This window comes from Staurois parvus, unplaced genomic scaffold (genome assembly GCF_062004578.1).
Source record: "Staurois parvus isolate SC_StPar_1 unplaced genomic scaffold, SC_StPar_1.0 ptg000299l, whole genome shotgun sequence".
In the NCBI taxonomy this organism is placed as follows: Eukaryota; Metazoa; Chordata; class Amphibia; order Anura; family Ranidae; genus Staurois; species Staurois parvus.
The window spans coordinates 346,423-370,613 of NW_028318095.1; the positions used below are offsets into that span (position 1 = coordinate 346,423).

General features: G+C 43.8%; 1 protein-coding gene across 1 annotated transcript; it reads right to left on the bottom strand.

Annotated features, from left to right (window-relative positions):
- Positions 1–7,362: 7,362 nt before the first annotated feature.
- Positions 7,363–23,555, bottom strand: RBM11 (RNA binding motif protein 11). The gene is made up of 5 exons (XM_089682894.1): positions 23,401–23,555; positions 15,695–15,857; positions 13,001–13,079; positions 9,607–9,682; positions 7,363–8,356 (listed from the first exon to the last, which is right to left on the bottom strand). Exons 1-5 carry the CDS (start codon positions 23,494–23,496, stop codon positions 8,012–8,014), a joined length of 759 nt encoding a protein of 252 aa, XP_089539020.1. The 5' UTR covers positions 23,497–23,555; the 3' UTR covers positions 7,363–8,011.
- Positions 23,556–24,191: the final 636 nt, after the last annotated feature.

Below are 24,191 nucleotides of genomic sequence, written 5' to 3' on the forward strand. Positions count from 1 at the left end.
CATGACATGCAAATTGCATGCCAAGTCGCACCCGATGTGACTGGGGAGTAAAGGAGACACCATCCAAATTCAACATCATTTTAAAGGGACAGCTCCTTTCCTTTGTGTTTACCCTGTATTAAAGAATTTCTACCTTTACCTCAAGGGAGATTTGAATCCTTATGTGCACCAACTAGGGCCCATTGAAGATCTGACACTGCAGTTAAAGAGACATTGGCCTAATAAATTGAAGAGCTTTTCTTTTCCTCAGACTCAGCCCTCAGCCGCTGAGAGCCCAAAGTGAGTTAGTCTCTTTGCTTGGTAGTCTTTTTTTTTTTTTGACTCACTGGGGAAGAAACATTATTATTATAGGAGTATTTATATAGCGCCAAAGGGTTTGCTCAGTACATTAGAATGGGGGACAAGACATGAGACAATACAGTAGCAAAACAATACACAAGGGTTAGAGGGCCCTGCCCTTTCGAGCTTACAGTCTAGGAGAGAAGGGATGGTGGTACAGGAAGAGATGGCTGTGGGGGATGGAATGGAGTGAGGAGTGGAGGGGATCGGCTGTTAGGTGAGGGTGGGGTAGGCTTCCCTGAAGAGATGGGTTTTCAGGGTGCGCCTAAAGGTGAGGAGGGTAGGGGACAATCTGATGGATTGGGGAAGTGAGTTCCAGAGGATGGGGAAGCTCTGGAGAAGTCCTGCAGTTGGGCGTGGGAGGTGGAGACCAGGGAGCTAGAGAGTAGGAGGTCTTGCAAGGAGCGAAGATTACGGGTAGGGTATCAGGTCGGTGAGGTAGCCTGGGGCAGCGCCATGAATGGCCTTGTATGTCAGTGTTAGTAGTTTGAAGTTGATGCGTTGGGCAATCGGGAGCCAGTGGAGGGAATGACAGAGGGGGATGGCAGAAGTGGATCGGCTGGTAAGGTGGATGAGTCTGGCCGCTGAGTTCAGGATAGACTGGAGCGGGGATAGCTTGTTTTGGGGTAGGCCGGTGTGAAGGGAGTTGCAGTAGTCCAGGCGTGAGATAATAAGGGAGTGAACGAGTTGTTTAGTAGTGTCTGGGGTTAGGAACGAGCGTAGTTTGGAGATGTTGTGGAAATGGAACCTGCATGCGGTAGTCAGCGATTGGACATGGGGTTGGAAGGACAGGTTAGAGCAGCAATGGGCAAACTACGGCCCGCGGACCTTTTAATCCGGCCCGCGGAGCTAGGCTCTTCTCACAGTCCGCCCTGAAGACCGGTGTAGCATGAAAATCTGTCTCCTATGAGGATCTGTCCCCCTCGACGTATCTGCGCATGTGCCGGAGATCGCCGATCGGCTGCTAATGCCTGAAACTGGCACATGCGCAGATACGTCGAGGGGGACAGATCCTCATAGGAGACAGATTTTCATGCTACGCCGGAACGGCGCGGGAACACGGCGAGAGGAACGCGCGGAGCAAAGGTAAGTGAATTGACACAGGGGGGACTTGGGGACTTAATATGGGGGATGAATTACTATATGGGGGATGAATTACTATATGGGGAATATTACTATACTTACTATGGATGACACATACACATCATTCATCTACTCTTGGTCCGGCCCCCGGGTCCGATATATGAACCCATTGCGGCCCTCAAGCCCACCCCTGGGTTAGAGTCTAGGATGACACCTAGGACCTTGGCTTGCGTGGTGGGACTGATGGTAGCGTTGTTGGTCGTGATGGAGAGGGTGGGTGGGGCACGGGCTGGGGGGAAAAAATAGGAGCTCGGTTTTGGAAAGGTTCAGTTTGAGGAAGTGGAGAGACATCCAGTCCGATATGTCGTTCAGTAGGTGGGTGATACGGGCGGAAAATGAAGGGGTGAGGTGAGGGGTGGAGAGGTAAATTTGCGTTTGATCGGCGTAGAGGTGATAGTTGAAGCAATGGGAGTGTATCAGTTTGCCGAGGGAGGAGGTGTAGATGGAGAAGAGAAGGGGCCCGAGGACAGAGCCTTGGGGGACCCCAACAGACAGGGGGAGAGAGGGGGAGGTGGCAGCGTTATAGTTAACACTGAAGGAGCGTTGGGGAGATAGGAGGAGAGCCAGGAGAAAGCGGAGTCTCTGATGCCAAGGGAGTGTAATTTGTTAAGGAGGAGGGGGTGGTCAACTGTGTCAAAGGCCGCGGAGAGGTCGAGGAGTAAGAGGACAGAGTAGTGTCCATTAGCTTTGGCAGATAGCAGGTCATTAGTGATTTTGAGTAGGGCGGTTTTGGTGGAATGTTGGGGGCGGAAGCCGGATTGTAGGGGATCGAGGAGGTTGTTGTCGGTGAGGTGGGCGCTTAGGCGATTGTAAACTAAGCGCTCAAGGAGCTTGGAAGTGAATGGCAGCAGTGAGATGGGTCTGAGGTTGTTCAGGTCGTTATGTAGTGACATAATATGGGCCTATAGAGAGGTTTCTGGGATCTCTTGACCTTCCCTGAGGGAGTTAAATGCTGATGTGAATTTAGGGGCCAATTTCTCTGCATATTGCTTGAATAAATCAGGACCAGGGGCCTTACCAGGATTCATGGATCCTAGCTCCCCTAAAAATTCAGATAGATATTGGGCTTTCCAAACACGAGATGGCTTCCTCCAACCGGGTGGGCATCCTCGAAGCTCGTAGGTATGCTCAAGCTGCCTCCTGTCTATCCTGTTGGGAGAACGGTAAAGAGCCCTCCATCAGATTATATAAGGAGGTATAGTATTCCTGAAATGGCTGAGCAATCTGTGATGAGGAGAGCATAGTGTTTTCAGTGGATTTTATCTTTGAAATATACGCTTTTGCTCTGGCAGATCTAAGGGCATTAGCTAGGCATCTACTGTGTTTGTTCCCATATTTATAAAAAGGGCCTTCACACATCAGCAAGTTTCACTTTAACCTGATCAGTAAGAAGGGAATTCAAACTATCCCTCATGGTCCGGAGGTTCTCCTCAACCCGCTAAGCTTGAGATTTCTTATGTATGCTCGTATTTTAGTGAGCAGAGATTCTATCTGAGAGGCGAGGGATTTCTTTCTGAGTTACTAAGCTAATGAGGACTCCTTGAAGAACACATTTGTGAGCCTCCCAGAGCCAGCACAGGAAGACTTCATCAATGGTGTTGGTCGTAAAGAAAAAGTCCAGTTCCTACGTAATCCACCCCTTATAAGATGGGTCCTGCAGGAGAGCTTTATTTAGCTTACAGCGCCAGATCCGGTAGACTCGCTCACCCAGTTCCAGAGAACAGTGGGTAGGGACGTGGTCCAATATTGTAAAAGAACCTAATGGTGGAAGAGGAAAGCAATAAATATATAGTCAATCCTGGTATATGTTTTGTGGTTAGAGGAGTAGAATGTAAGGAGCCAAACCGTGTAGGGGGTAGAAGAGGGAGTTAAGAAGGCACAGATGAGAGGAAGGGAAGCAGGCCAGGGACAACGCACAGGCCTTACCTGCAAAGTAGAACCTGGGGTTAAGAAACACCCCTTATTGAAATGTAGAGGGAAGTACCTAGGAAGGAAAGGGACAAGAAGGTGAAGGGAAAAAGGGTGGGGAGAAGAAGAGGATAGGGAGGATGATTGGGGGGGTGGGTTGAAAGATTGAAAGAGGCAGAGAACGAGAGACTCTCAGGCCACAAGCAGACGCCGTCCCCAGACTATGATCGCACAAGCGAATATGTTTTGTGTCAGAGACCAGTATCCCTCTCATGAATAAAAGGAGGGTCAAGGTGAATGAGAACCGGGTATAGGCGGCAACCTGCGCAGCCATCCCCTGCACCACTTGGACTCTAGTACATTAACAAACCAGTACCTCAGTGTTCAAAATAGAATAGATCCAGAGTACCCAAATGTAGTGGGCCTAATAGCCATATGGTTGCCTATCTTATAAGTCATAAACAGTCAGATAAATCATCAAGGAGCACAGTAAAATTCCTGAAATAACCCCATCTGACGCCCCCAGAACATCACACACAAAGGGTGCAAAGCAGCACACAGCTAGCTATTTCAACTGAGCTAAAGGAGGGGGGGGGTACACTCCAATTAACGTGTGAAATATAAACTCCAGAGTGAAAAACTAGAACAGATAATGAATGCTAAAAAGTTCGTATGCAAATATCTGCCCCTGCTGCAGCTCTGGCACTACTGGTGAGTAGCCAAGGTGGTTGAGCCGACAGTCGTAAAGCTCATGGGGTACACAGTAACATATGCCAGAGTTTTTAACAGCTAACAGGGAAGACCATTACCTTGTTGGCTTTGTTGGTATGAACAGTATAGTGGTAGGAGTGCAGGGGAGAAGAGAGTAGATGAAACCATTCACTTGTCCAAAGTCCGATGTGCATGTTAGGTATAGTCTCAGAGGTCAGTCTTCCTGCTGGATCCTGATTAACTGAAGAACAGCATGGGCGTTTGTCTTTGTGGCCCCGGGCAAAATCCTGAGAAGGCCTCACGAAGCTCCGAGAAGTCCAGCCAGTCGGAGACTGGCACTGCTTCACAATTCAGGAATTGAAATAGCTGCTGCTCAGTAGGGCATTGGAACTGAGTCACAATTGTCTTTTTTGACCATGAGGGATAGAAGAAAGCCCCATCTGTGAGTTGCTCCTTGAGCTTGCAGATGGTCAAGCAGAGGTCGCATCTGGCATTGGCGGTAGAGTGCTTTGGGGCACAAGTCTGGATAGAGTTGCAGTGGCTCCATCAAAATCTATAGGACCTCTGCGCCACGCTGCTCGTAAAATGTCCTCTTTAATTTTATAGTAGTGCACCCTGCATAGCACATCTCTAGGCTCCATCTGCAAGGGGTGAACGGATGCTGGAACTCTGTGCACTCGATCTAGCTCGATATGAGTATCAGTGGGGTTGCATAAGAGAATATTAAAGATGCTCGTTACCGTAGTTCTCAAGTCTGCTCCAGCAGTGGCCTCTGGAATGCCCCTGAGCCTGACATTCTGTCTACTCCTGTTCTCTGTATCTTCCTGCTGCAGCTGCAGGGCAAGCAGGCGCTGGTGTTGGCAGTGTAATAGGTTTTTCAAAGTAGAGATACGGGAGACAGTGCTCTCCTGTTGGGCCTCCAAAGTCGTCAGCCTCTGTTTAGATGCTGAGGTCTGCAATCTCACCTCATAAGGTCCTGTGAGCTGTTTGAGCATCTGCTGAAGGTCTCCCTTTTGTGGGCAGAACTTGTAGGACCTGGCTGATATCCTGGTCATCCACAGGAGAGAGCTTCGTGGGACTACCGGGTCTGGTGGATTCGTCCATCAGCGGCATCACAGGGGTATGAATAGGAGATTGTGAATCCTCAATTGTTGAAATTTGAGCAGACAGTGCTTCTAGTGAGGCCACGGCCTGAGGGTGGCAGGACGAAGCCATGATGGAACTTGTGGCAGTATTAGAGTCTCCCCTGATAGTGGCAATTGGGGGTGCCGGGTGTGTCCTTGGGTTTACCCCGGTCAGTATGGATGAATGAGGCTAGCAGATTAGGCAGATTGTTGAAATACCCCCAACATCAACACAGAGATCAGCCTTGGAGCTTCCTCACGTCGCCATAGCCAAGCTACGCCCCAGAGAAAGCGTTTAAGGATGCTGGACATCAGGCTGAGGACATCTAGCATTAGAAAAAAAAATTAATGTAGGTAACAGGATTACAGCAAAAGCAGTTTTAAAAATTGTATCTTAAAAAATGGGCTAGTAAATATTTTCATTAATAAATATGTTTTAAATATTCATGAATAGTCCCCGATTGATTACATGCATACTTCGTAACATGGCTGTGTGACCACATAAAACACCTTCACCATTCAGGCACAGCTTGACAACTGGGAGAAGAACAGGTGAAATGTTGCAGACTTTGCATTAAAGGACGACTGAGCATAGAACCCAATATATTGCCAAAGCTTAAACAAGCTGAAGTTAGAAGCTGATGTTATAACATGCGCAGCTGCACCAGTTTTAATAAATCCACCCCAGTAGTTGTACAGAAGGCAATTAGATCAATTCCTGTACAACCGCCCTGCTGAAAAAATGTCCTCTTAATCAGCACTGCAGGCTACAGTGGGGAGTCTCCTCACTGTCGGAATACAATGTCATAGTGGGGAGTATGTGTGGATGGGTGAATTCACCCGCTGGTTGAACAAGAAAAAAAAAAATATATCCACAACACACCTCATCTATGACCAGATGTACATTTTACGCCTGATTATTGCTTAAACACTATCAGAGACCATGTAGAGAGAAAAAAAAAAAAAAAAAATAGATGGTGGCAGTTGCAATTTCTCATGTCACATGACGATCGCATTTATATATTCAGTTTTTTGGTAAAATATAAAAGATCAGGTTTTGTTGAGTAAATAGATGCTATATATAGCAGATGCTCCCTGAACCATCAATAGAGTGAGCAGTGAATGATGGCCCTGGAATTACTGCTCTTATTCTAGCCTGCATTGCATGCCAATATGTATGGCACAAATAGGATTTAGGTTTGCAAAATTTTTTGGAACTCTTTTTGGTTTAAACTTAACCGAGGAAGAACTAGAAATCATTAAAGAAAATAAAAAAGAAGAATGGAGAAAGAAAAGCAGGGAGAAGAAAAAAAAAAAAGATGACTGAGGGCTTTGGAATCAAAGTGCTAAACACCAGTAGTCCTCATTGCCACCTATTCTTTGTAATATTACACTCACCGCCCACTTTATTAGGTTTTACCTTGCTAGTGCAAAGAAAATAACCCCGACACCATCTGCCTGAACCATGGATACAAGGCAGGATGGATCCATGCTTTCATATTATGCCAAATTCTGACCTTACCATCTGAATGTTGCAGCAACCAGTCTGCCCATTTTCCTCTGATCCCAACAAGGCATTTTTGTCATACAACTGCCGCTCACTAGATATTTTCTCTTTTTCAAACCGTAAACCCTAGGAGATGGTTATGCGTGAATCTCAGTAGATCAGCAGTTTTGCCACGTTCAAAGTCAATGAAATCCCCCTTCTTCCCCATTCTGAGGTTTGGTTTCAACTTCAGCAAGTCAGCTTCACCATATCTAAATGCATTGAGTTGCTGCCATGTGAATGGCTTATTAGCAATTTGTGGTACCGAGCAATTGAACAGGTGTACCTAATAAAGTGGCCGGGGAGTGCAGGTTTACACGAGAACAAACCTTACTAATCTGAGGCAAGGTGGAGTCCGAGAGTCACCTGCCTACTCAATGGACACTGAATCTGCTGCATAGTCATTCAACGAGCAAACCACTAACACTGGATATTTTAAAGCTGGAACAGGACATAGTGATGTCACCTTCCTGGCTGTGCGCTGTTGAAGACACAACAGTGACTGAACAGGACATGCTTTCACAGAACAGGTCAGGTATACCCATTTCAGCTGTTTAGTTAGCAGTTTTGCTTTTAGTCAAAACACCAAAGTTAAGCATATTTAAATTTATTAACTTAAGTGAATCTTTGGAAATGTAAACACAATAATAGTTATCCAAGGAAGGCCTATACATATACACAAGTTTCTGCCAAGGCCCACTAGCAGCATCTGTATTCAAACATCAGCTACAGAAAAAAATAAATAAATAAATAAAGTGCTCTCACTGGTGTCCAGGGATGTCAGTACTCACAATATTGTGCTTAGTGCTGGAAGAATTACATTTATTGCAGAGTAGCAACACATATGTGAAAGATCTAACTATACCTATAGCAGGCAATGCATACTCTGGGGGGACGGAAGCACCTGGGGCCCCAGCACTGCCTGGCTATAAAGTTATTTATACAGGTAACAATAGCATTTGGCCAATACACTCTGATAAATGTTAGGTTTTGTTATGATAGCAATTCATAATTTGTTTAATTCAGGCAGATGGCCCAACATTACCCAGTCAAAGCCTTGATGCGTGTGATAGACTCATCTATCTTTACACATTGTATACAGCAGCAGAAAATGAAGATCTAGTTGATGGGCTGGGTGTTCAGAAAGTTCATGTGTACAATAAGTACACACAACTTTGTTGCCCTCAAAGCATAATAGATTCACCAGGGTCATGTTAACTAATGCCCAGTGACCCATGAACTATTTAGTGCAATACACCAAGTTCTTTTTTTTCTTCGCTCTGAGCTTTCTTTGTCTTTTACTAGGGTTGAGTTCCCGAAGACTTGTTTCAGAGCTATCGCTGTCTCTGTTCTCCACAGTTCTCTTAGGATTCTGAGGGCCTGTTTCACATGGGCCAGTTCTACAGTCCCAAGCCATCTCTGAATCCCAGCTGGAAGAACTTGGTCCAAAACTGCAGCTTGGCTGAGGTCCAGGATATGGATTCATTGAAGTCTGTTCGTTCCACGGGAAGAACTGTTCATAGCCTTGCTGCTCTGGAGCTGTCCATCCACATGCAGGATTCTGTACAGTGAAGAACTGGTTCATCTATAGGAGGTGGGAAACAAAAAATAAATAAATAAATAAATTAACCAGATTATGCTAGGCTTAACTGTTTGATGGCTCCATGCTCTAAAAAGTTTAATTTTACCCTATGACAAAAGATACACATACATGGTCCATCTCCCAAAAAATGTCCATTGGTTTTAGGTGTTCAAGGAATGAATACTACTGCTTTTAGATCACCTATCATCTTTTAAAAGCTGAAAGTAAACAAGTATTGAGGGAAAAAAAACAAACAAAACAAAAAACACTACACAAAAAAAACCAAACCCCCACAACACAGACTCCTCTTGATAGCTTACTGGGGGACACAGCAAACCACTGGGATATCAGCCCTACCATAAAGAGTATAGATGCCTAGCAGAAAGCAGAAGGGTAGGCTCCTTTCTCTATGGGCTATACATCTCATGTACAGTATATGAAGTTAAGAGTCAGGAGTAGCTAATAGCAGTATGCATATCTAAGCTGGCCAGAGATTAAAATTGAATCACGGCCGATTCAGCAGGGACTGTCCAAGAGTTGATCCATCAATGGACAGGCTGACTGGATCCACTTATGTACAACCAGCATGTCGGATTTTTAGTAAGTGATCACTGCCAGTGGCTACAGCCGCTAGTGGTAATCACTGTGCTCTCCCAGCAGGGACAGCTCTCCGCCAGCAGAAAATCACATAATCTATGGCCTGCATTAGAGGGGTGTGGTCCACACCAAGTACCGATACTCTGCTTTGGTCACGTGACACAGCTAAGTGGAGGGTTTCCCTAACTGAGCGTCCATTGCATCTGAAACGGAGATATGTACTAAAAGGGGGGGTCTATACTAATTGCAAGCATAATGGCTTTACTAAAAGCAGATAAAAGGTCATTCTAATCTGATTTCATTATATTTTTTTTTACTAAAGCAAACTTTTTTTCAACCAGGGCAGTGCTGTAGACATAGCTTATCTGGATTTCATCAAAGCATTTGCTACAATACAAGAAAATAAAAAAAAAAAATGTTGTTCAAGCCACCACTTAACCCTTGGGTCTTGGGGGTACAGTATTGGCCAGTAGTGCAGAAGGACCCCCCCAAAAAAAAAAAAATATATAAAAAAATTGTATTTTTTGGCTGCTTTTTCTTGATTTGAGAGTTTTTTTTCTCCTTAGATACATTTTTATGATGGATAATTCAGCATGTGGTACATTCAGGTGTTTCATAGGCTAAAACATTTAGTAAAAATGCAATTAGTAGCTTACCATTCCTTGAAAATAGGCATATGCCTGAGAGAAGAAGCTGCTGCTAGCAGGAGGTGCAGGATAAGATACAGGCATTCTGCACAGGAAAAACAGTGAGAATGTAATAGCATTGGAAACTAATTTGCATGGAAGCGAATTTACAAAAAAAAAAAATTGAATATAGAAGACATGTTTCTTCTGATCCACCTATACCTTATAACTCATGTATACTAAAGTGGTTGTAGACTTCAGACATTAAATATGAAAAAGCACATCCCTCTACAGTGTGTACATGTCTCAATTCAGAGCACTAAGTGTCATTCCTGTCTGCTGCTTTTTTTCCTCTGCTATCTGCATGAGTCACTTTTGACTGGCCTACCTGACTCGGAGAAAAAAAAAAAAAAAAAAGGGGGACAGGGGAGGGAACTCCAGCACACAACCTGTGATTGACATCCTCAGCTCTGTTCCTGTGTGCTCCCCGCCCCCTGATTTTCAGAGCTGTGAGATCCTTTGTAAATTCTGCACTTTGAATGGATGTAGGGGACAGGCAACTGCATATAAACAAGTGCAACTCCTGTAGGAGAATTTGTTTAATCTGTTTATCACCTGCGGCCAGTTAATGCACTGGGTATATGTAAGGGTTTATAACCACTAATTTCTAAAACAGAACATGTAATACAGTCCAACTACAATAAGCCTGCTTTGAGAAACGTCTTGTTTTTGGAGTCTTTAGAAAATTGAAACCCAAGTTTATTGAAAAAAATTTAAGGCAATTGCACAGACAGAGCTTACAGTCAATGGGAAGTATCCTTGTGCAGCTGGCAGCAGTTTTAGTTGACATCATCTGTACCAATCCCCCTCCCACCCCCACAGCCGTAATCTTCTGGTGCTATAGGGGTGAATAGGAGCCAAGTGACATGTCATATGAAGTCGTCAAGAGTGCCAACTAAGCTTGCCCTCCTTCTCGTTCACAGAATTTGTACTGCATCTTCCATCAATGAACACTCCAAGAATAGGCTGTAGATGGACTACAAAACACCCTCTCCTCATCTTTACAAAATATGAAGGGGGGGGGCGTGTCTTCTGTCCATAGATATAGTGGGGAACAATGCTATCTAATAAGAGTCAGCAGAGGCACAAAGCATGGGAAATTCACTGGATTTCAGTCAGGATCAGCACAGTTTTTTTTTTCGGAATGTGTCAAACGCAACAAAAAAAGCTTTTAGGAGTGTATTTAACCAGAAATTTTTTTTTTTAAATCTACCTAAACAGTACATGAACTCCCACACATAACGGATCTCCAATATTTACTGAATACAAAAAAGAGGTTACATCATAAGGGGTGCTAACGTGTTTCAGCTGGGTATGGCCTTAATTATAGATGACCCCTATATACAAACTTTACTTATGTATCTTTTACTTCCCGCCCTCCTGAGAGGGGGCATAAATAACAAAAAAAAAAATCTTGTTGTAATTAAACAGATATATACTGCTCAAAAAAAATTCAAGAAACATTTTTTAATCAGAGTATAGCATGAAGTCAATTAAACTCCTAGGATATTGATGTGGTCAGTTAAGTAACAGAGGGGATTGTTAATCAGTTTCAGCTGCTTTGGTGTTAATGAAATTCACAAGTGAACTAGATGGGCAACAATGAGACGACCCCCAAAACAGGAATGGTTTTACAGATGGAGGCCACTGACATTGTTTTCCCCTACTCATCTTCTTTGACAGTTTTTCACTAGTTTTGCATTAGTGATAGGGTCAGTGTCACTACTGGTAGCATGAGGGGATACCTGGACCCTACAGAGGTTGCACAGGCAGTCCAACTCCTCCAGGATGGCACATCCATACATGTCATTGCCAGAAGGTTTGCTCTGTCACCCAGCACAGTCTCAAGAGCATGGAGGAGATTCCAGGAGACATGTAGTTTCTCTAGGAGAGCTGGACAGGGCTGTAACCCATCAGCAGGACCAGTATCTGCTCGTTTTTGCAAGGAGGGACAGGATGAGCACTGCCAGAGCCCTACAAAATTACCTCCAGCAGGACACTGTTGTTAACGTCTGACCAAACAATCAGAAACAGACTTCATGAGGATGGCCTGAAGGCCCAACATCCCCCAGTGGGCCCCGTGCTCACTGCCCAGCACCATAGAGCTCAATTGGCCTTTGCCGTTGAACACCAAAATTGGCAAGTCCACCACTGGCGCCCTGCTCTTTTCACAGATGAGAACAGGTTCACCCTGAGCACATGTGACAGACGTGAAAGGGTCTAGAGAAGCTGTGGAGAACGTTATGCTGCCTGTAACATTGTTCAGCATGACCATTTTGGTGGTGGGTCAGAGATGGTCTGGGGAGGCATATCCATGGAGGGACGCACAGACCTCTACAGGCTAGACAATGGCACCCTGACTGCCATTAGGTATCAGGATGAAAGCCTTGTACCCATTGTCACACCGTGCAGTGGGTTATGGGTTCCTCCTGCTGCACGACAATGCCCGGCCTCATGTGGTGAGAGTATGCAGGCAGTTCCTGGAGGATGAAGGAATTGATACCATTGAATGGCCCCCACGCTTGCCTGACCTAAATCCAATAGAACACCTCTGGTATCATGTTTTGGTCCATCCGACACCAGCAGGTTGCACCTCAGACTGTCCAGGAGCTCAGTGTTGCCCTGGTCCAGATCTGGGAGGAAATGCTCCAGGACATCGTCCATCGCCTCATTAGGAGCATGCCCCGATGCTGTCAGGCATGCATACAAGCTCATGCGGCCCACACAAACTATTGAGTACCATATTGAGTTGCTGCAATGAAATTTCAGCAAAAACGACTAGCCTGCTGCATCATTTTTTCACTTTGACTTTTGGGGGGGTGTCTTTGATGGAAATAAAAATCAACCTACAGAGGACTGAATTCAAACGATGGGGCATCCTTACAATTCCTAACACATTACCCTGTCCATATCAGTATAGATATCCAGCATGATATTTTTCCCCATTGAGATCTGATGTATTTTAAAAGTGTTCCTTTAATTTTTTTGAGCAATGTATTATATAAGTGCATGTTCGTCTATAGGAGTCACCTATGATTAAGGCCATATCCAGCTGAAACACATTCGCAACCCGTTATGGTGCCTTTTTTTGTATTACAAAATATAGGAACTCATCACTGTGTGCAGGACTTTAAGTACGGTTTGGTTAATGCCTGAAGTTACGGGAACTTATTCTGAGCACCAGCGTTTCCCCATTGTGGATTAACTGACAATTAGAGTGGGAGAACTTTTTTTTTCTCTCATGTACTAAAGCAACCATAATTACAAAAAAGAAAAAAAAAAAAAAAAAAAAAAAGGGACTACAATGCATAACCAATATACCAAAATTTCTCCAAGCAGTTTACAAAACCACACAGATTCTCACCCATAGTCTACAGGGCTTCTGACAAAGCTGTTTTCAGGTCCCTGGAAAACGCTGTCCGATTCTGAAGAGTGGGAACTCCCTGTGTTTAAAGAAAATAAAGGGAATTTATAACCATTTATAGGATGGAGATGTATATGTACAAGGTCATCTTAAAGTGAACCTGTCCTGACACAAAAATGGCATCAACCAACAATTATAGAAAGTGCCATAAGGTGTCAGGGAATCCCTTTAGTTTCACTATACTGGTCCATTCATTTAGCGTACCCCAGAATGCCTGTACAAATTTTTTATCTTTCTGATAGCCCTTTAAAATTAGCAGATGTCAAGCCCTACACATGACAGTCTAATGCTTTGCAAAGGCATCAAACAGCTGAAGTTGGCAAGTGTCCTAGCACTTTGTGGTGCTCTTTTCTCTTGTGAAAAAAATGTTGGATTACAGCAGTGTTTCTCAACTCCAGTCCTCATGGACCTCCAACAGGTCATGTTTTCAGGATTTCCCTCAGATGAAACAGCTGTGGTAATTACTAAGGCAGTGAAACTGATCAAATCACCTGTGCAAAATAATGGAAATCCTGAAAACAAGACCTGTTGGGGGTCCATGAGGACTGGAGTTGAGAAACACTGGATTACAGCATTATAAGTCAACGCAGGCATATTTTAGGGCTCATGTTGAGGGGCATCCTTGTCAAGCACAGTGGTTTCTATTTAAATGCAAGATGAGAGCAAGCGAGAGAGGAAGACGCACACTATATTGCCAAAGGTATTGGGATACCTCTCCAAAGCATTGGACTCAGGTGTTCCAATCATATCCTTGGCCACAGGTGTATACAATCAAGCACCTAGGCATGCAGACCGCTTCTACAAACATTTGTAAAATAATGGGTCACTCTCAGGAGCTCAGTGAATTCACATGTGGTACCGTGATAGGTTGCCACCTGTGCAATAAGTCCATCCGTGAAATTTCCTTACTACTAAAGTTCCATGGTCAACTGCTAGTGGTATTATAACAAAGTGGAAGCAACTGGGAACAACTCAGCCATGTAAAAATGATAGAGCAGGGTCCGGGCATGCTGAAGTGCACAGTGAGCAGAGGTTGCCAACTGTCTGCAGAGTCAACAGCTAAAGACCTCCAATTTTTCTGTGTCCTTCAGATTGGCACAACAGTGCATAGAGAGCTTCATGGAATGGGTTTCCATGGCAGAGCAGCTGTACACAAGCCTTACATCACCGAGTACAATACAAAGCATCAGATGCAGTGGTGTAAAGCATGCCGCCACTGGACTCTAGAGCAGTGGAGAAGTGTTCTCTGGAATGACAGATCACGATTCTGTCTGGCAATACGATGGACATGTCTGGGTTTGGTGGGAGGATGGTGTGGGGTTGTTTTTCAGGGGTTAGGCTTGGCGCCTTAGTTCCAGTGAAGGGAACTCTTGAGGAGTCAGCATACCAAGACTTTTTGGACAATTTCATGCTCCCAACTTTCTGGGAACAGTTTGGGGATGGCCCCTTCCTGTTACATCATGACTGCGAACCAGTGCACAAAGCAAGGTCCATAAAGACATGGATGAGTGAGTTTGGGGTAGAAGAACTTGACTGGCTTGCACATAGTTCTGACCTCAACCCAACAGAACACCTTTGGGATGAATTAGCGCAGAGGCGATGAGCCAGGCCTTCTCGGTCGACATCAGTACCTGACCTCACAAATGCGCTTTTGGAAGGATGGTCAAACATTCCCATAGACGCTCCTAAACCTTGTGGACAGCTTTTACAAAAGAGTTGAAGCTGTTATAGCTACAAAGGGTGAGCCAACTCAATATTGAACTCTACAAAGACTGCGATGTGTCTAAAGGCAGTCGTCCCAAGTCGGCAATACAGTGTGTATATATCTATCTCAACTCTTTTCATTTTGGAAAGGATTAGAACTCGTCAGATTTAGCTGCTGTCTGTGTCCCCCGCTATATTGATTGTCACTAGATAAGTGATAGGAAATCCAATATTTTTGGCAGAGAATATGAATAGAGGGGAAATCTTCCAATAGGGACACATTTTGGTGACAGCTGTATGGCCTGGACTTTCCCTCATTTTGTAATTGATTTCTTCTCACTCCCTGTGGTGTTCGACAGAAGTTGATCTTTTAATAGTCTTCTGTCCAAGGGATATGTATTCTGACAGCAGCAGATGTCATTCCTCCATTCATCTCATTTGTGTGGATGGAGAAATCTGTTGACATTTTTGCCCAGCCTGCTGAACAGTGTATAAAAATTTTACCCAGTTCTACATCTGTAGACCCTCTAAGGTTTTATATTCCTAACAAAATCATTATATAGCTTCTCCACATACGTTCAGGAAAAACTGGTCAACCATGGAGGCACCAGCCAACTTGTATGGGGTGCAGCTGTAGGCACCAATGCGAAGAAAAAAATATGTATTTGCTGCACTGAATAATAAACTACGTTTTTTTGGGGGTCAGCATATATGAAAGAAACGGTCAATATAGAAGCGGATACCCATCCTACAATGACATGTCAAAAAATGGGTATGTTCAAAGCAATGTAAATGCAAAGTCTTATTTTATTCTTGGCCATCTGTTTTCCAGCCTTTCCATGCATGCACAGGGCCCTAAACACGGGTACCACTTGCTACGGCATTCAGCCGCAGCCTACCATAGACTGACAGGCTATTCGGTAAACTCACCTATTCGATACTGAAGTTTAATGGGCCGGCCATACAGGCGAATGCCATTCAGTAATGCTACAGCATATGGCACAGATTCTGTATGCTGGAAGCAGACAAACCCAAAAGACTTGGTGTTGCCGTCTTTATCTCTAGCAATGGTCACTTTGCTCAATGGTCCTGCCTGCAAAACAGAATACACTATAGGTAAACCTCACATAGATCTACTAACACTCAGCATGTGTATCTATAAAACAATGTAAAACTATATCGGGGGGGGGGGGGGGGGGGTACAGAGGATGCTTAAACATAAGCCGCATACATCTTGTGGTATTAGCTCCTGGAACAAATTACTTTGAAAATAAAAGCACAGAGTCACATTAACCCTAATAATTAATTGCAAGCGCAAAATGCTTTTTACAGTCAGGTCCATAAATATTGGGACATTGACACAATAACATTTTTTGCTCTATACACCACCACAATGGATTTGAAATGAAATTAACAAGATGTGCTTTAACTGCAGACTGTCAGCTTTAATTTGAGGGTATTTACATCCAAATCAGGTGAACGGTGTAGGAATTACAACAGTTTGCATATGTGCCTCCCACTTGTTAAAGGACCAAAAGTAATGGGACAGAATAATAATCATAAATCAAACTTTCACTTTTTAATACTTGGTTGCAAATCCTTTTCAGTCAATTACAGCCTGAAGTCTGGAACGCATAGACATCACCAGACGCTGGGTTTCATCTCTGGTGATGCTCTGCCAGGCCTCTACTGCAACTGTCTTCAGTTCCTGCTTGTTTTTGGGGCATTTTCCCTTCAGTTTTGTCTTCAGCAAGTGAAATGCATGGTCAAATCGGATTCAGGTCTGGTGATTGACTTGGCCATTGCATAACATTCCACTTCTTTCCCTTAAAAAAACTCTTTGGTTGCTTTTGCAGTATGCTTTGGGTCATTGTCCATCTGCACTGTGAAGCGGCGTCCAATGAGTTCTGAAGCATTTGGCTGAATATGAGCAGATAATATTGCCCAAAACACTTCAGAATTCATCTTGCTGCTTTTGTCAGCAGTCACATCATCAATAAATAAAAGAGAAGCAGTTCCATTGGCAGCCATACATGCCCACGCCATGACACTACCACCACCACGCTTCACTGATGAGGTGGTATGCCTAGGATCATGAGCAGTTCCTTTCCTTCTCCATACTCTTCTGTTCCCATCAATCTGGTACAAGTTGATCTTGGTCTCATCTGTCCATAGGATGTTGTTCCAGAACTGTGAAGGCTTTTTTAGATGTCGTTTGGCAAACTCTAATCTGGCCTTCCGGTTTTTGAGGCTCACCAATGATTTACATCTTGTGGTGAACCCTCTGTATTCACTCTGGTGAAGTCTTCTCTTGATTGTTGACTTTGACACACATACACCTACCTCCTGGAGAGTGTTCTTGATCTGGCCAACTGTTGTGAAGGGTGTTTTCTTCACCAGGGAAAGAATTCTTCAGTCATCCACCACAGTTTTCTGTGGTCTTCCGGGTCTTTTGGTGTTGCTGAACTCACCGGTGCGTTCCTTCTTTTTAAGCATGTTCCAAACAGTTGTTTGGCCACGCCTAATGTTTTTGCTATCTCTCTGATGGTTTTTTTTGTTTTTTTCAGCCAAATGATGGCTTGCTTTACTGATAGTGACAGCTCTTTGAATCTCATCTTGAGAGTTGACAGCAACAGATTCCAAATGCAAATAGCACACTTGAAATGAACTCTAGACCTTTTATCTGCTCATTGTAATTGAGATAATGAAGGAATAACACACACCTAGCCATGGAACAGCTGAGAAGCCAATTGTCCCATTACTTTTGGTCCCTTAACAAGTGGGAGGCACATATGCAAACTGTTGTAATTCCTACACCGTTCACCTGATTTGGATGTAAATACCCTAAAATTAAAGCGGACGGTCTGCAGTTAAAGCACATCTTGTTCGTTTCATTTCAAATCCATTGTGGTGGTGTATAGAGGCAAAAATGTTAGAATTGTGTTGATGTCCCAATATTTATGGACCTGGCTATATGTCCAAGGGGAAGAATGAGAGGCTGCATTACTTCCCCAACTCCACGCTGCACACCGAAGCTCTGGTTTATGGGCATAGCCTTGACATAATGTACAATGTGTGGTTTTTAAGCCTGTATTGTGTGCAATGGAGGCAGGAGTGCAACCACTACAGGGAGCAGCCTACAGATGCATTGAACAAGGGAACCTGGTGGAGCAGAGAGTCAGTTAAGCAATACAGCATAGACTTAAAAGGCCAAGATCACCCTTCTGAACATGTTACAACCATATTTAGGGTGCAACATGTTCAACATGCACCCCCCCACCCTGTGACAGCAGGCAGGGGATATTCTCCTCTCAACCACTGTCACAATTTGACACAGCATAGCTGTGTGGGGCTCAATTTCCTGTGAATGCATAGACTACATGCGTCATTGCAGTTGATGGCTTATAGTTCTCAATGAACTATGAGGCCGCTGGTGAGCACTCTTGCAGTTCATTGATCTTCCTGCTCTCAAGTAACTGCCTGTATCAGAGGTACGGCCAAACAGCTATCTTGGCCATCAGCTGATCAAGGGTGCAGTGCTCTGCAGGTACCATAGATAAGATAAATGCAAATTTTTCTGCAGGTAAAAAATGTATATTTATCTTTAACTTATCCTTGAGGCCCCTTCCAGATGGGGTAGGCACCGTTGCAGTCCGTTTGATTAGCAGGGGGATCTGTTCACGGATGCCCGCTGAGAAGGCAAATGGCTAGTCCATGTCCTCTCCACTTATGCGGAGCGAATACAGATACAGCTAGTGCTCCTCTATGGGTGGTTGGATCACAACAGACTGCCTGTCCATTTTCTGGTTCACATCAATGCTTTTTACAAAAAACGCACTACAGTCCATTTAACATGATTTCTTATGGGTAGGGCCAAGGACTTTTAAATGCAAAAAGCGGCGCATTTGCTACAATGGAGTAGCAAATTTAATGGCGTTCAATGTAGACGCTGCTGAAATACATGTAGTGTCTTATTGTCGAATTTTGCATTTTTTTTCTGCCCAATAACCAAAAAAATTTCCCTTTTAACAATAAATAACAGCTGAAAAAAGCAAACTGCATAAAAACCTTGGCAAAAACATGTAAACGCAAAGTGAAATGCAAAAGCATTGTAAAATGGATCAAAAGCAAACTGCATTGGTGTGAACCAGGCCTTACACATCTGATCTGTTCCGTCAGACAGATGAGGAGCGGATCCCCAGCCGTCTGCTTTTAGCGGACAGGATCAGTTGATATAAAGGCGGGTAAACGGACACATGAGTGTTTACACCCGCTGCTCCATAGTGAAGACTGGGGGGTCCAATTGGGTCCGCCTGAAAAATGGACACGCAGACCCGATGGGTGCACTTGTGTGAAAGGGGCCTTAAGGTGGCCATAGATTTAAAGAATTTCAAACAAAAAGCCTTAGGAAAATTTCTATGAACATTCTCAGAACATCTGAATGTCCTCCAAAAGATTGTTTGCTTTTAACATCTGATTTTGGAATAAATTAATTTTACCGAAAGAAAACCACATACACGGTTTGAAATTCATTCGAGAAAATAAGTTCCATCCAGCCCCTCAAGTTTTCTCTTCACTGCGGTTCAAAACAAAAATGTCAATCTGATCCCACTAAATCAACCCCCCCCCCCCCCCCAAAAAAAAAAAAAAAAAAAAAAAAAGAAAAACCACAAAACAAAACAAAAACACACACACAACACACACAAACAAGCTTTCTTAGCACCTGCTTTTCCTGAGAATTTTCATTGGAAAGTCTGACCAGCTATGGGCAGCTTAAAGCTGAAGTTGCGCCAACGCAAAAGGAACAAGGCAAATTTTGATCAGTGTGGTGGCCCCTGCTTAACAAAAGACGATCATTTATTCAACTTTTGGCGAAGACCAATGCTGACAAACTCCTGTCAAAGCAAAATTGCGTTGATGGGGGAATCTTTCAGTCTACAGCCTGAAACCATCTATAGCCAAGTTTAATAAGCTTTTAACCCCTGCAGTGTAGAGGGAAGGGGCACAACCAACAGCAAGGTGTTTTTTTTCCCCTCATTATGCCTAGAGTTGGGCTTTAAAGGGTTTTCAGTCATGAAATATGAACAAAACATATCCTTCTATATAGTGTGTACGTGTTTCAATCCAGAGGACTATGTCATGTCTGTCTGCTTCCTCGTTCCTCTCCTATCAGCATGAATCACTTCTGACAAGTTTCTCATACTAAAGCCAGCCATAGATGGTTGACTGATGATTATTACTTATTATTGCTGATAATTACAATTTAATACAAACCAAAACTTATTATGGTTTTGCATGAACAGCCTTGTTGGGCTGCTCGTTTTAGGGCTAATTCACACCAGCCCACAGGCTACACAGCATGCACACTGGTTATAACACATCGCATGGTTTAAAAGGCAGATATGCTGCTTTTTACGCAGCACAACACACCTGTATGGTGTGCATAGAGTACACAGAAAACATTTGTTTTCCATGTGCTCTTGCATTGGCCTATTCAAGTAATGTGACTCGACAGACCTTTGTTATGAGCCCCTAGTTAAAGTGGTTGTAAACCCTTCCATATACAAGGTGAAATGACTGGCCTCAGGTGATACGCAGATGAAACAAGTCCTCCTACATAAGTTGTACCCGTTTATCTGATGTCTTCTCTCTTCTAAAGCTGCTCATAGTGCAGAATTTATGCAGCTTGTCTGAGTTTTCAGAAAGCAGGGGGCGGGAGCTGAAATTACATTCAGTAAGAAGAGCTGACCGGAAGGAAGGAAAACATCCCCCTTCACACAAGAACAGAGCTGAGGCCGTCAATCACAGGTTGTGTGCTGGGGATCCCTCCACTGCCACCTTTTTTCTCTTAGTCAGGCCATAGATTATGTGATTTTCTTTCCTGCAATCATGGGTTGATGGGGGGGAAGGGGGGGGGGGATTACTTCCACGGACCTATTGAGTTCTCCCAGCTGGGTGGGCGGGGGTACTGCCTTACAGTAAAAAGGAATCTGTATCACCTGAGGCCAGTCACTGCACTGGTTAAGTGGAAGAGTTTTAAATCACTTTAAGGGCTCATTCACAAAAATGTCTATTGAGCTTCATCACTCTGCACCCTGCTCACATACAGTTGTGTTGCGCTGAAGGGAAAAAAAAAAAAAAAACCCACCACACACCAGCAGCACTGCCTTTTAAACCATGTGATGTGTTATAACACAATGCACTAACTTAGAATCAGCAAAAGGCTAAGAGCTCATTCACATCAGCAGCTGCTGGTGTGCACTGGGAGAAATCTTTCAGGACATCACATGGTTTCTTTAAGCAAGCCATACACGGGTCGAATTCCGAAATAATTTTCTTTCGAAAATCTTTTCTAACAATTTTTGTTCAAATTTCGCCCCATTAGTGGGCCACATCAATGGCCGATTTTTGAGCGACCTGTTGGAATTTGTTTTAAAAAAATGAACAAATTTCTAATAAACGATGGGAGAGTAGTGCAATTGAAAAAAAGAAATGAACATGAGCTGTGACCTGGAAAGAAAAATAAAATTCTTGGCCACAAAAATTCTTTTAGGTGAAGGACTTGGTTGGTCAAATTTCAAAATCAATAGTGGCACCATTGAATTATAAACATTCGATTTTCTAAAGAAAAGTTGTTCTGAACTCGACCCATGTATGGCATTAGAGCTTTAGTGGATTGTCACAAGTGGCATTTCATTAAGTCTTATTGGCCACAGCTTGATGCAGAGCAGTAGATTGCATAGTACCACGCCCAGTACAGACCCTACACATCTGATGTGAACAGGTTCCCAAAGGTTTTTAGATATTTAAAGGCTAACTCAACCTCTAAGACCATGTTACACCCTAAATATGGGTGGAATATGGTCTTAGGCTAGGTTCACATATGTGCAGGTGGTGTGGCTACGGATCCGCACAAAAGTCTGTACAGTCACACCACCCGCACAGAGGAATGCGGACCTGCGGGCAGGAGCCTTTAGTTCTAATGGCACGCCGTCTGCACTGGAAAACACAACCGTACTGGGAACCCAGGTTCTCGAGCAGGCTCGGTTTCAGAAAAAGTGCAGGGACTTCTTCCCTGCATGTCAAGGGGCACGGGAGTCCATGCAAATGAATGGCCTCTCATGCCTACGCAAAATGCAGCCCGCACATATGTGAACCGGGGGTGAAAGATGGCGTCTGCCTGTGAATATCTAGCAATCAGGGGTTCTTTTCCCCTGTAGCAGGTGTCAGATTTTAAATCAGTGTGGCTGTGAAGGGCTTTACTCACACAGCTGCATCATTCATTCATTCTGCACAGCAGAGAAATACGCAGCAGCCTGTTTCCCAAGTAAGACCTCTGTCACATTGGGTGCAACTTGGCATGTGATTTGTCAATCGTATGCCAAGTCGCACCCTTTTGTCCACTATTAGAGCGGTCATTTTGGTATGGTTCTGACTTGGTCCGAGTCGCACCGATTTCTACAGTAGAACATGCACTACTTTCATTGCGATTTGCATAGACATCGGAGTCAGATGTCTTGCAAATCACAATGAAATCGGCATGTCCCCCAACTTTGAAATCATGCAACTTCACTAAGTCGCACGATTTCAAAATTGGCTTTGATGTGACCGGGGTGTAAAACACAAACACCACATGATGTTAAACAGCACACAGTTAATCACAGTTTGATCGCTCCAGATGTTAACCCCTTCCTGCCCAGTGTCAGTGCTTTTTATTACCACTGATCACTGTATTAGTGTTATTGGGGTGTCAGTGGCATTTAGTAAGATCCCCATTCCAGTGTCAGAATGCCTGCCACAGTCCCACTATAAGTCACTGATCACCACCATTAAAAAAAAAAAAACCCAACACACACAACACATGTAGCAGAATAAATGTAGGCCTTTATTTATGAAATTCGATTTAAATCTTCTTTACTGGATATGTTTTATAACAAAAAGTCAAAAATGCATATTTTTTTTAAATTATCGGCCTTTTTTGTTTATAGAGTAAAAAAAAAAAAAAAAAAAAAAAAAAAAAAGGGGAAGGAGAGACGATGAAATACCACTGAACGCGGAGAAGAAAAAAAAAAAGAAAAAAGGGGGACAAAATTTCATTACTGTACAGCGTTGGATGATAAACACAATTGTCAGCTAAAGTAACAGCACCGTAATCGCAAAAAATGGTCTGGTCAGGAGTGGGGGCAAATCTTTTGGAGGGCAAGTGGTTAAAAACAAGGGATTGTTTTTTGGTAAAAAGAGTCCAGGCAATACACAAAAACTGGTTAACTGAAATGTAAAGCACTACGTAAATGGACAATGCTATATAAAAACCTGTAATACAAAAACCCACTGTGGTGATGGTGGTTGGGGAAGGGGTACCTGGTAATCAGCAGCATTAATAAAGTGATACAGTTCAATAAAGTAAAAAAACAGTTGCTACTTAAACATCAATTTGGCAGATGACATAAACATGTTACAAAATAACAAACACCTTATTTAAAAAAAAAAAAGATACAAAATGTTGTTCTGAGATGTCTAAACATTTCCATTCACAATGAATGCAATACAGTAGAACAACTTCCCCACCCAAAAAAAATCTACTGTAACCCACCTCCTCCCCCAGCCTGATTACTCTGCAATTGTCCAGCCATCACCTGCAGAAAGAGCTCATACAGGATCTCCTCCTTCACTTTGTAATCCAAGTTTCCCACCCAGAGGGTCCGGTCAGCCTCATCCTGTCTGCTCGGCATGATCAGTGACTGCACACTGTCATTGCTTGTCTCTCCAGCTGCAGATACACTCACATACTTAGACACAGCAAGTGTCACTAGAGGACCAACAGGAAGCATCACTTATACAGAACTCAGCAACCATTTTGGCGGAGACCAACTGACACTGTAGATTCGGGGACTCTTCAACTTTCCAGTAGGAGGGCCAAATATTCATAGGGAAAAAAGAATCAGTTTAATAAACCAATGAATAATAAATTAATGAATATGTTTTACTTGGATCTTTTTTTAATTCAGCATGATATGATTCAGAACAGAAAGAGAAAGAACGTAAATCAGAGTTCCCAACAGAGCTCCCCCTTAAATCAGAGTCTGCCATAGGATTGTCGATCAGTATTCCCCTCAGAGTTCTCCCTATATCAATATCCCTATCACAGTCCCTCTTATATCCATATCTTTATCAGAGTCCCCCTTACATTAGTGTCTCTACCTTCCCTGCTGCACTCTCCTACGGAGGTCTCACCTGGACCCACTCACCCAGGCCCAACGGTCGTAAAGGTGGTGGGGTTGGCCTGCTCCTGTCACCGCTGAGCACCTTCCGAGTCCTCCCAAACCCCCCCTCCCTATCCTTCTCCTCCTTCGAGGCCCACTGCGTCCGACTATTCTCCCCAACCCCCCTGAAGATTGCTGTGATATACCGGCCTCTTGGATCCATA

Coding starts and splice junctions, on each gene's coding strand:
- RBM11 (XM_089682894.1), bottom strand. CDS start 23,496: ATGCCGAGCAGACAGGATGAGGCTGACCGGACCCTCTGGGTGGGAAAC. Junction 13,080..15,694: donor TAAACTTCAGTATCGAATAG/GTGAGTTTACCG, acceptor CTTTAAACACAG/GGAGTTCCCACTCTTCAGAA. Junction 9,683..13,000: donor AGAAGCCCTGTAGACTATGG/GTGAGAATCTGT, acceptor TTTCCTGTGCAG/AATGCCTGTATCTTATCCTG.